Source organism: Xiphias gladius, chromosome 6 (assembly GCF_016859285.1).
Source record: "Xiphias gladius isolate SHS-SW01 ecotype Sanya breed wild chromosome 6, ASM1685928v1, whole genome shotgun sequence".
Classification (NCBI taxonomy): Eukaryota; Metazoa; Chordata; class Actinopteri; order Istiophoriformes; family Xiphiidae; genus Xiphias; species Xiphias gladius.
In genome coordinates this window covers 7365975-7379291 of record NC_053405.1, presented here as the reverse complement: position 1 = coordinate 7379291, position 13317 = coordinate 7365975, and the positions used below count along the sequence as shown (strand labels likewise).

At 40.7% G+C, this 13317-nt stretch overlaps 1 protein-coding gene across 1 annotated transcript in view; it reads right to left on the bottom strand.

Moving 5' to 3' along the window:
- Positions 1 to 2798: 2798 nt before the first annotated feature.
- ap1m3 (adaptor related protein complex 1 subunit mu 3) overlaps positions 2799 to 13317 on the bottom strand; it is a 28024-nt gene continuing 17505 nt past the window's right edge. Inside the window, exons 7-12 of the mRNA XM_040128827.1 lie at positions 11110 to 11252; positions 9738 to 9809; positions 9300 to 9458; positions 7473 to 7598; positions 6661 to 6736; positions 2799 to 3429 (exon numbers count right to left, since the gene is read on the bottom strand). Coding sequence (XP_039984761.1) covers positions 3407 to 3429; positions 6661 to 6736; positions 7473 to 7598; positions 9300 to 9458; positions 9738 to 9809; positions 11110 to 11252 — 599 coding nt within the window. The 3' untranslated portion in view covers positions 2799 to 3406. The remainder of the gene's footprint in view (positions 3430 to 6660; positions 6737 to 7472; positions 7599 to 9299; positions 9459 to 9737; positions 9810 to 11109; positions 11253 to 13317) is intronic.

The following is a 13317-nucleotide window of genomic DNA, read 5'->3' as shown; positions in this document are numbered from 1 at the left end:
AGCAGAGAAGGAGAAATGACTGTCGGGGAAAAATCATGGAAGCTAAATCCATTACAGCAACATGGCCGGTCATAGAATTTTAATGCGCTGGCAAAAGTCTGAACTGGGTTGTCAATATGCTTAATCATCTTTCGCTGAATTAGGTGAATCTACAGTATTCTGACACTGCTGCACTGTTATTATCGAGTCTCATTTGTTTCCAGGGGTGTTAAGACATTCACTTTGAAATGCAAGAAGTTCAATTTCTGTTGGAAAAAAATCATTATGACACTAATAAGATACACAGAAAAAAAAAACTGCAGCGTGGCAGATGAAGGTCATTCTCGTTCGTGAAATGTTTCCAAAGCCTTTGAGAGTAGTTCCTCACTTCGCCTCACGGAAGGACCTCAAAAAAAGGTCCTGCATTGTGTCACATGCGTGTGTGTGTGTGTGTGTGTCAGTCACGCCTCTCTATCTGTCTGCACATACGCACAGCCTATTGCCTTGAGACAAAAAGGGATCACACAGTTAACCATTGTTGGTGCGATGACGGACAGCAAACCGAGGGGAACAATGCACAAGGCAGCAATCTGCAGCGGCTGGTATAAACTAGCACCGCTCTCTCCCTTTCCCTCTATCTCGTAACGCACGCACAGAAAGAAAAGAAAGGCTCCCGCTGCATTTTCACAGCACTCCCAGAAATCCTGTAATCCCTCCTTACATGAATCTGCCTTTTGACCTAAAGTACAGGGTAGCGGTGGCAGGTTGTGTATCCATGCGTGACAGCACGAAGAGGTGAGCGGAGCGGAGTGGGAGGCAGGTCTGATACCGAAGAGAGACAACTGTACGGGATCCAGAGCTTTTCCTGACAGGCCAAGACAGTGAAAATATCTGAACACAAAGAACATAAACCCATATTTTTCCCCATCTGACACTATATGTTTAGTATATAAAGTGCGTTTAAAATGTGCAAAGTGTTGTTCTGTCTTTATCACAGTCTATTTGTGATGGGTTCCGGCGTTTCTTTTGTGCTTTCAAGTGCTATGTCACAGTTTTAGTATGGTCATTAATATGCTGTCGGTGTAGTTATTTCAAAAAACGTCCACATGTACCACTTAAGCCATGATCTTGTCCGTGCTGCTCCGACCCTGTTTGACTCAACTATCGCTATATCTCTTCTGTTCACACGTAAGCTTGACTGGGACGGTGCATTAGTAAGTAATTGTGATGGCATAAAAGGTACATTTCACTTCGAGGCTGACTATCAAGCGGAGTGAAAGTCAAACACAGATGAACATTTCGTCAGTGTCCTCTGATAATGAGTTGGGTTTTAGAGATGCTGGTAGGTGGACTTTGCCAACTTTGGACAGAGACAGACATTTTCCGGTTTCTATGCAAAGCTAAGCTCATAGCCAAAATGTAAACAAGTGTCTTTCCGAAAACATCAAATTATTTCCTAAATGGTATTACAATCAAATACATCAAAACAGGTCTACAGCTTCCCAATTAAATACTTTAAACAAATTTGAACTTGGAATAATATATTATGTTAACTTTAACATTTTTTTTTTTTTTTGTTTCATATGTTCCTCCATGTGATATTTGGGGTTAAAAATTTATACGGCGCTCATAGCAGATCTGTCCACTATGTCAAACGGCCGATGTTCTGCATTTCAGGGCATTATATTAATCATCTGTCACAATTTGGTGAAAGAGTTTTGCTAGGAACCACGGATGAAAAATTTCTCTCACAAACAAAAGACGATTGTATTTCAAAACAAGGTACAAAAAATTCTTTATTTCCAAATATATCCCTTTGCTTCCTATGGACAAACAGTAGTTGATAAATTAATGAAAACACATGATAACACACACTTATTAAAAATCCTCATTGGTGTCTGAAATACAGTATGTCCCACACAAGATAATGGATTGATTATAATAAAAGGTTTTTGTTCTTAACAGCACCGATGCAATAAAAAGACTTGGGACTCTCTTCTGTGCTTTTAGCAGTTCGTCTGAACTGATGTGGTGCATTGCTTTCACAACAGAGGGAGTGAATTACACCACGAACTACTTTGAAGAAGAATAGAGGCCTGCAGATCTCCACATATAAAAAAAATTAAGAGTCACGAAAAAACGATTACCTCAACATATTGTCAATATTCTGAGATTCTGCAAAGAAAGAAATCCCTTCAGATTATTTTAACCTTGTCCTTTGCCCCTTCCTGAACCCCCCTTTTCTTGCCCTTCAAAGCATTTTCCACTTGAGCCTAACTAGTAGAGTATAAACAACAGATAACAAAATGACAAAAATGTCGGCGCTGTGCTCATTCCTTCAGTCTCTGCCTCAAAGCTGCGAGCTGATTTCAAGCACAAGGACAAGGTTACAGGCCCCATGGGAGTGCGTCAACAATATTATGTTACACTGCCAATGCCTCTAACAATATTGTGCCTTGTTAATCATTGATCTGGTTGCTGGTGTTAGTTTCAGTGCGCTGGGTATTATGTTGACAGTGCTACAGGTGATGACACACACTTTTGTAAGGCAATGAACGTATCATGTAGAGGTTCTGGCAAAACATATGCCTTTGAGAGGGATGAAGATTAACAGCTGAGCGACGGTGTATATGGGTAATAAAGTGGGTATTAAGGACAAAGCATATAAGAAATAAAAACCCTTATAGTTGAAGGTGCTGACAGATGTGCCAAGATGTGTTGCAGTAACATGTAATCGTTACAGAAAAGAAAAATCTGGAATGGAGAACATGGCACGGGTTTGATTAAAAAAAAAAAAAAAAAAGCCCAATCAACGTCATGGCCCCTTGAGAAATAAAAACTGACAATGACCCATCACAGTTACTGTATACTGGCACTATATAATCTGTTGGTTTGCATGTTAACACAGTAGAAAGCCACGTTTCACGGCGAGAACTCAACATACCTAAGGTTCCGCTCAATTCTATATTTGAGTACGTTTTTATCTTTCTGAGGAAAACTAGATTTAAAAAGAATCTTTTGTTCTCCAAGTTTCTTCTCTAAATTATCCTGAAGGGATATCACATCAAAAGTGAGGATATGAAAGCTTGCCAGAACCAGACAGTGTCACAAAGCTATCAGTGTATTATTCACATATTAAAACAATTTGTTGGAGTCCTGAGGAACCCTTGAGAAAAAGAATCACGGGTCAGAGGTGATGCAACAGCCTTTCCCATCTGAGTTTTGTTCAACGGGAAGGGATGTAGTCTTGTTTCCAGTCAGAGTGGGGGTAAAAAATACACGCGTCCTCCCGCGCTTGTCCTCTGCTGTCCATTGAGGACGGGGAGCCGGAGAAACAGAGAGAGAGGAGGCGGAGCGGTGAGGAGAGAGGAAGAAAGACAGAGAGAGAGAGAGAAAATATCCATCCGTCTAGCAGCATCTGTGCCCTTTAGTTCGTCCGGAGCTGGTAATCTGCCAAGAGATGCAAGCAGAGCATTAAGACACAACTTTCTTCCACTCATCACCCCTGCACATCAAATCACTGCCAATATAAGGCCTATTAAATCCCTAAACAAGATTTGCACGTATACTAGCTGTAGTGTCACTAAGTCATATTACCGACATTTGATATCAATATACTTAAGTCTGAGACTTGGAAGAGTCCTCCTAAGACATAATGATCAAATCTAAATATCAGTATTAGTAATATAGTCATCTGCAATTAGAAAAATCAGATGTACTGAATTGTCATACCGCCCATGTACATGCAAGAGAGTTCAGTAACAGATAACACTATACGGCCAAAAACATGTGGGGAGCGATGTCCACGTATTTTTGTGTACTTTTTTTTTCTGGGGCTTTCGTGGTTTGAACACCTTAGTTTCCATTGAGGAAAAATGCCAGTGCTAAAACAAACCATGACATTTTAGACAATTCCATGTTTCCAGCTTTGTGGCAACAGGTTGCAGAAAGCCCTTTGCTGTTTCGCCATGACAGTGCCCCTATGCTCGAGGCCAGCTCCACAGAGAGCCGAGGCGAAAGCGGTACATCCATGTTCTGTTCCTAATTGAAATTCACACTGGCATTTGTGACAATTCAAATAACAAAAAAATTCAGCCTTGGAACGTAGCCTTTCTCAACAGTTGTTCACTCCACATGTCTAGATGAGGATGGTAATGTTTTTTTTAAAAACAAACGAATACCGTTTTGTTTATTCAGTTGGTCTGTTTTTAATGGCTTTTAACTAACACCGTTTCCCATAAGCCCTAGACCCCTTGCAGGTTAAACATAATGGCTCGACGGAAGAGGCGAGCCCATGAGCAAGGCGAGGTGTTGTGAGTGTTTCTTTATAACAGCAAGTGCCGTAGTGGGTGCCAATTTGGCTTAGAGTAGTAAACAGCAAACCCCAGGAACCCACTGACAGAATTGCTAAATAAGAGACTAATTTTCTTGTGCTTTAATGGGCACTTCTCCCGGCAGCCTGGTTCCAACGTCTTGTCGAGAGCCTTGCCAGGAGAGCGAAGGCTGTTGTAGCAGCAGATCAACGTCCAGGATTTGGGAATTTTAGGCAAATACATATGGGTGTAATGTTCAGATACTTACTTTCGCCCCTCTGAAGACGCATTGCTTCCGATTACGAACACAACGCCGAACCCAATCCTCAATCCCATTTTATATCAATGACATTATGTAAACATCGGTGCCTGAACAGCAGAGCGGAGGGAACATATGACTGCTAGTATCAGTATACCAGCGGGAGTGTGACGCTGCCTGATCTTATTGTGACAGCGAAGTCGTCGCTTACTGCTGTACAGCACAACTGCAGTGGACAGTATCAGGGTATTGTTTACTCAGTGCGAGTGTGTCTGTGTGGAGTGCTGAATGAAATGTGATCATCACGGCCTCTCTCCCCCTCCCTCCCTGTGTTGCTGATGGTAACAATAAGAGAAAGTTGACAGCCTTCTCTCCAGTCCCCCTCTCTTCGTACTCTCTTTTTGTCCTTTTTCTTTCTCCCCCTCTCTCTCTCGCTTTTGCTTCCGCGCTGAAGTTACAGCAGGGCGACAGCAACCTTGGCATTTGCTGAGTGTCACCCTGGGAGCCCCCTGGCACTCAGTGGCATCATTCAACCTCCGCATCCCACGACTCGTACCTGACGACGCCAGGAAATGGACATGATTGATATAACGGAGTCAGGTTCATTCCTAGGGGGCATGGCAGGTATGGAACTTAAGGATTTCTGGCAGTGGTTCAGTGGAGGTTGTTGGGCTTCCATCTCCATATCATTTTCTTTGCCCCCCTTAGAAACAAGTGAGCCAGTAAGTAGGACTTTGCTGCAGTCTCATCAATACACTGTAGCTTTAATGTGGCAATATGCAAAGACGTCCGATCTGTCCAAAAATAAAGCATGTGCTTAAGGGAAAGATGTTGCTTTTTTTTTTTTTTTTTTTTTTTTACATTTAAATGTATTTTAAAGGTTAAATTGCACGTGAGTGGGTTGATGAAAGTTCAAAGTTCACTAACAATGAAACGTTTCTTGGTCCTTGACTCCTCTGGTGTCAACCTTGAGTTTGAGAAATGTGATTCAGATGGTTTCATTCCCAGGGCAGCAGCTGAATCTCAAGATCCCAGGTGCCAGCTTTGCTAAACAAATACGACTGACTTTTCTTGATTTTAAAGTAGACGTGTTCAAATTTGGACGACAAACATTTTACCCCATCCTGAGCAAAGAATCCTACGCCACAAGCCAGAAGCCGTGTAAAGTTTCTATCCCTGGCATCCCGTGTGGTGTCACTCTAAGCCCCCAAGGCCATGGCTCATGATGATAGAGCCAGGTAATGGATATGATGGATGCTACATAGCTGGGTTCATTCCTGGGGCACACACTGGATAGTGATGAAGAGAGACTGATCCTGACACCGCTCTCACGAGGAAAACATTTAGCCTCAGGGTAACCTCCGATTTGCCGATGGGTTTAGACTTGAGACCATCCTGCTTTTAAGGAACATAAACTTGGAATTCGAAAACAGCAAAAAGCAAAACTGCAGTTCATAAATCCTACACAATGTGGGCAGTGGATATTTGTTATTAACATTCATCTTAATAATTAATTTCTGAAATAATTATGGGGGTGTGGGGAGTGGGGTTGACACTATCAATCAAATCTGATCAAACCACTCAAACCACACCCACACAGTCCTGATGAAGCAAACTAGCTGAGTTTTTCAGTGTTAAACTCTGTAAATAATACCTACAGATATATATATATATTTTTTTAACTTTACCTGTGATTAATGATAAATGCTATAAATCTAGGGATGCAGGGGTCTGATCCACTGGATTTGACCAATCCATATTACAGTTTCTTCCCTGGTCATTACAAAACCCTCTATCATTCAGTAACATAAGGCTGCCAAATGTTTTTTAGCAACACAATACCGAACCTCATGTTACCTTGTATAAGAAAAAAAAAAAAAACAATCCCAATGAGTTCCACATATTGAGATATCCAGATTTTAAATTTTGGTAAAAAGAGAGTGCTGGAATTAGATTGGTGCTCTGAGTCAGCAGGTATTAGTTTCGTTATTGGGAGAGAGAAAACACAGGGTTGCTGCATCCCTATCTACTTTCAGTCCCAAATTAGCAGTGTGTGTGTTTTCATGAGCGTGTTAAGTGTAAGTGTATTTCAGCGTGTTATTTTCTCACCTCCACTCTGTGTGATGTAGCGCACCCATGGTAACGCCTGGTAACCGCTCTTCTCTATGATCTTCAGGTAACGCACCTGAGGAAAACATGTTAAATACGGTTATTTCACTCACTGATAAACACACACACACACACACACGGACATCAAATGTTATATATTGTGCGTGCTTTAGTTTGTTCCTAGCAGCTCACTTATCGCAGGTGTAAATCGTTGCTGTCCAATGAAAACCATGCATCTCCAAATTTGGTGGTTTAGAATTTTTCAGATAAACTGATCAGTTTTTTTTTTTTAAAGGTTGAGAAAATTCTCCTGCTCCTTTTTTAGGTTAAATAAACAATTTAAAAACTCTTTAGATTATAAGTCAAATTGAATTTCACAGTGTTGAAAACCAAACGGTTTCATTGTGGAGGTGCATGGTTTTCATAGGACAACAATAACATTTATAAAATGTAAAACTGAAGGAACTCAAGTTTCTTACACTGAAGTGGGAATCAACTGTAAAATCATATATATTTATATGTCAATATCATTTTTCTGGCCATTCTGCTACATTGTAAGATTTACGCGTGCCACAGTGGAGAGTTGGCTGTGATGAAGTGTATGAGGTGATTTTAAATAACAGGAACTTCCAGGATTGTGAGAAGACTTAATAAGTTATCTATTTAGTCCAGTATTAGTCACGGCCATTTGCATTCTCATCGCGATGCAGCCATGTGTGAATGTGAACCAGTGTTTTGCTGAAACTGTGGTTTAACAAGGAACTTGGGTTTTCAAAAAGGACTGTCTAATGGGTGTTCATAAAGGGTCCAACCTGGATTCCAGACACAGTGAAATACGGGATCTCAAAGTTAACTGTGATCGGTCTCTTCGCCTCCAGTTCATCACTGTCCACACTGGGTAGCCCAAAGTGTGCCCGCATGATGTACTCCTTACCACCCTACACACACACCCACGCACACACACACAGACACACACACACGCACACACACACACACACACACACACACACACACAGAGTGAAAAAGGCACAAAGTTGTTACTGCATCGGGTAAAACCTGACATTTCAGATAAGACAGTTTTGTTTGTTTGATTAATTCTGTTCCAAGGTGTGAGACTCCATTTAATATTGTTTCGTCCAAAATCAAAACAAACTATCTTCATGGCAATGTGAGACAACTTCCATGTAATATCAAGGAGGAACAGAAATTCATTTGTGGGATTTAGCATCTGCCAAGCATATCTAGGCTATAAAAACATAAAACAGGTTAATCATTCTTTGCACCAGTGATTGTGCAACACACCATCTGAGCACCGAGTCTGTTAGTTTGTACTTCAGTTTCCACTTTGACTTTAAAACTCATGAGACTTTTGTTTCAAACCACTATTTCTCTGTAACATATAAGATTTGTGGTTGAATGAGCAACAATCAAAGTTATAATTAAAAAAAAAAAAAAACCCACAAACATTCTTAGTCATTTTTATTTTAACAATTAGTTTAAGATAAAAAAACTCCCTGTGTGGCTGTGGAATTATAAATTTTGACAAACCACCAGTTGTCATCATTTGTTTCAAAAGCTGTAGGTGTGTGTATCACCCTTTTCCAACTGATCCCTGCCTACTTCAAACCAGACAAAAACAAAAATTCGGAAACTCTCTCCTTGGAAATAACAGAAACTGTTGTCACTTTGGCAGCACATGTTCATACAACAAAATCCTTCGCTTCAGTGCAGTTAAAATACTGTTTTACTTTTCATTACGTGGGAAACCTTATTGTCCCTTCCCTTGCCTACGGCTTATATTAAACTATCCTATTTTTTTATAATGTACCCATAGCCAATAAATGAGAAATATGTAAAAGAAACATACTGTATATTCATGCTTATAAAATAGCTGGTGGTAAATGGACTAATTTCTAAAAGCACTTTCTCTGTTAAGGAAGGGTGATGCTTGTACAACAGAGTTGTAAATAACTAGACAGCGCTGAAGGCTGATGGACTATGGATTAGTGTGTTTATCAAGCTCTTATTGCAACAAATCACTGCTTTGTTTCCTCGAAACTCCATCAAACATTACAAGTTAACTGTGATTTTCTGCGAGAATACGTTATTTTATAGCACTCGATGGTCGACAGTGACAGAGGAAAATGTTCTGCATAGTCACACACAATCTGGATAACAGTATGTCACCAATAATGGCAATTCTTAACCCTCCTTGACAGGCTGAAGGTGTAATGAATTACTAAGGAGATAACAGCACTTGACAGATAAAGGGAACCTAAAGTGAATTCATGCTCAACGAGTTTCTTGAAGGGCACTGACATTTTCTTTTGAAAAACTTCAAAATTTTGGTGATAGCAGAGACTGGCACTGAAACTGTGAAAGGAACAGGAAAAAATGAAGAGAAAAGACCTGTGTGAGTGTGGGGAGGTTGATTGTAATGTGATAAACGGCTGCTGCCTAATAATTGTTGGAGTCACAACACAGCTTCATTATTGACACTGGAACTGTTTGAAGCTTATGCAGATGTGATGTATCCTGTTCTTGCCCTGCCTTTAAAACCTGATAGTGATGGAACAAGATAGCACCGTTCTGCAGCATCAACATGTACTTATAAACTTTGGTTTATTCGCCGCACTAACAGGGAAAGACTTGATGTTCCACTGCACCACGTTCTTCTCGGGCACCCACTTGGCGCTGCCTGTGCTGGTCTTGAACTTGGGTGAGTCAGCATCGCTGGGCACTGGCACCATAATGGACACGTTGTTGGCAGTGGAGCGACACTTAAACTGACTCCGAGCCTGCGGAAAGCGACAGGGGACAGAGTTCAAACGTCATCTGAGACCTTTACAACGAAGAAGAGCATACACATCCAAATTCAAATGATGATTATGCAAACTGCAGCTTGTTATTTAGAGTCTGTATGGCCGTCACTGCATCGAACAGATGGAAAGCTGTACTCTGCCTGTATGTGTCATAAATACTAAATAAGTTTCAGTGAAGCAACTAGATGAGTGACTAAGTGCATAGCACTCTCTACTGTATGTGTGTGTTTATGTTTGTGTGTCACGCTTCATTACCTTCACCTTGATCTCCACACGGCTGTGAGAGAACTTCTCAATCACGCTCTCGATCCATATGAGAGGCTTCACCTGTCAGAGAAGGAGACAGGGAGAGAGAGAGTGGACAAGGTCAGAGGGGTGAGCATGGCGCTGAAGTGCATCTCTACACCACACGTCACCAGAGCGACACAGTGGACGAGAGAGAGGTTGAGTTTTTAGGGGACACAATGACCTTTACTACTACCCCTACACTCATCATTCCCACCGCCCGATTAGGGGGAAGCGGGAAAAAAAAAAGTCACATTGCATCACTTTTTAATTTGATTTGGCGAACTTAGCAAACCGGGACAATGTAAGTTCCATTATTCAGTCTCCTTTTAGCTCTGTTTTAGGTCTTTATCATCTCCTGAGGGGAAATATCCGGCTCTTTAGCCACTAAATGCCCCACTATGTTCACCAGCTAGTCGCTTACTGTGTATATCTGTTGCCTGGTGCCGGGCAGGTAGTCCGCGGTGAGTTTTTACAACTTTTTTGATGAAAACAGTTCCCTGCTGTGGCTGAAAACGACGCTAAGAACGGTGAGTATGAACCAGAAGAGTAAAGCTGTGGCTCGGACAGCTAAACAGTGAGCTGAAAACTATATTTACTATAAAGGTCCGTAAAGCCGAGGTGACCTGCAGATTCAGGTGATAAGTCTCTGTAGGCTCATCACTGTTATCACTTTGTCATTTGATACATTATTATTATAAAAATATAAATTATACGGTAGCCCCCTTTAAAAATATTTGGTAATGCTATCTCAAATTTGTTTAGAAAAGATTTGTGAAAAAGATCTGTACTGAGGAAGGACACTTTGCAGTTGAACAATAAACTTCAATGAACTTTCAATGATGACAGAAAATCAATGATAACAATAAAAAATTATACAAGAATATTTTAAACATGAAGTAGGAAAAATAAGGCTCATAGTTCAATGTAGCGTATAAAAACATTTATCTATGACATAAATGTAACTAACTGCAGTACAGATATTTGCATATCTGCAAACAATTTATATTTACATAGGCTAAAAGTATATCTGCGATAAGCCAAAATTGGTCAGTATCTATGAGTCTATCAGTCACTCTTTGTAGCAGCATCACTGTTTCTGCTCATGAATGTGTCTATATGGTGTAAATACACATCAAAGTGTTTCAAGATATGTTTTGTGTAAGGTGGATTTTAGTAGGGTAAAAATATTATAAGGATAAACATCGTAGATTGTGACGCGTTTGAGACTTACTGAGAGACAAATAAGGAGTGTGTTCTTGGTGACTCTTTCATCTATGCAGGTGGTGTGAGAGTATGTGTGTGTTCAAGAGATAGATTTGTTTATGGGTGTCCTACTCACTGTAGTGTTAAGGCGGTAGGACATGAGCTCGCTCTCGCCATCGGGGGGGATGAAAGAAATGGTGCGGTCGTTCTCGAAGCGTGACAGACGCACACACTGATGAAACTTCACATCCTCCAGCTCCACTGTCTTACTCTTCTCTCCTGATGCACACAAACAATACGCAAAAAAAGACTGAGATCTTTCCACGCAGCCTTGGGGAAATCAAGGTCAAGGATGTGATGACTGACAATCACTCAGTTTCTCACACACACACACACACACACACACACACACACACACACACACACACACACACACACACACACACACACACACACACACACACACACACTCACAATTTGCCTTAAAAACATGCAGCCACTATCTTCTCCCCCACTGAAGCCCATTCAGCCTCCTCACAAATACATCCACACTTGCAGTATTACATACACACCAGAAAACAAATAACTATTGTACCATCGGCCAGAAAAAAGAAAAAAGAAAAAAATTACTACAGTAATATATGTCTTCATTATAGGCTTAAATACACCTTCGGGGAGATGTCACACTGTTTTGTCCACTGTATCATGAGTAATGTGACTGCATCTGCAACCATTCATGTAATTACCCTGCGCCTATAAGCTGCTAAGCACAGACAGCCTCAGGAGATACTCATTTAAAATTATTTGAGAAGATGATATTCAAGAAATTCAAAGGTGCTCAACCATTAAATGCAACTAACTAGTATTTTCATTAATGCCCAATCTGTTGATTACTTCTTCAACTAATCATTAATCATTTATTCTTTAAAACGCTTGTGACATTTGGGAAAAATTACCATCACAACTTCTCAGAGCCCAAGGTTAAGTATTCAAATTGTATGTTTTGTCAACACATTTTTGAATTGCAGTGATATAAAATAGAGAAAAGCAGCAAATCCCCACATTTAGGAAGCTAAAACCAGTGAATGTGTAGTGTTTTTTTTTTTTTTGATAAATGACTAAGGAATAATCAATTATTCGAATTGTTGCTGATTCATTTTCTCTTGATCAAGTCTTCAATTCAGATCTAGTGTAGAGTTGTGATCATCAAAGAAGTGCTCTGCCTTTTAACCTATATCTCTAATGCTGGACTGCTACAGAGGCTGAAAAAATAAATAAATAAATAAAATAAAAACCAGAAAAAAATAAAAAAAAATCAACAGATTGTGTCGCATAGACCATTTTCATCGTGAAAAATAATTAGAATTTTCCAGATGATTGCCCTCAAGGGTGGAGCAAGAATGCGGCACTGTTGCAATAGGCAGTTAAAAGCGCAACCTCTTTAATGGTAGCATCTGTAGTCTGCTGGAGGAAGCTCAATGTTCTCCTCCTTTGTGGTTAATGGAGGGTGCTGAGTGGTGGAAAACCGCTATAATGACTGTGGGCCTGTGGGCCTTCAGCTAAAGCCCAGTTCACCTGCACTGATAGCAACCTGTTGTCTCTGGGAGAATATGTGTGTGTGTGTGTGTATTTGTATTTGTATTAGTTTTATTGTTCATTGTTCTCTCTCCTGAGTGTGTGTACGTGCATGGGTTTATGCCTGCCTGTGTTAACAGATGTGGTTAACTTGCACGTTTCTCCATTGATTTTGCTTTTGTGCGTCTGACTGCGTGCGTGTGTGACACTTCCTCATGCACCAACGGGGACTGGCTGAGGTCAGGGTCTAGAGAGAGCACAACAGTCCTGTACAAGCAGGGAGGCCCTTTAGAAATACAGACACTACACTCACGCTTGCATGCAGCGTTATCAAGACGAGACAAGAAAATGAAAGTTCAAATGGAAGACTTTCTGTCATTGCTAGGATCTAAGGGGTCGGAAGAAGAGACAGGTGTGTGTGTTTGTGGACGTGTCAAGGGAGGAGTGAAGATGCAGCAGTGTCCCCCTGTGGTTTGCCTTTATAGCTGCTCTCACCAGTTTCCGTGCTTTTAATACACAGCAGCAGACAGGAAGAACCTAATCTGTTTTCTGTCTGCTGTTGCACAGCAAAAAAAAAAAAAAAAAAAAAGACACAGGAAACAGTTTTATAGTGACATTTGGTAATTGTTTCTCTCCAAAGATATTACAGTGCTTTGGGTGGCCCAAGGGACAATTTAATAAACAATTCTTAGCCTTTGGAGGTTGGAGGCAGATGATATGTAGCCTGTAGATCTGACAGTGGATTATCCACTCCGTAGAAAATTCAATC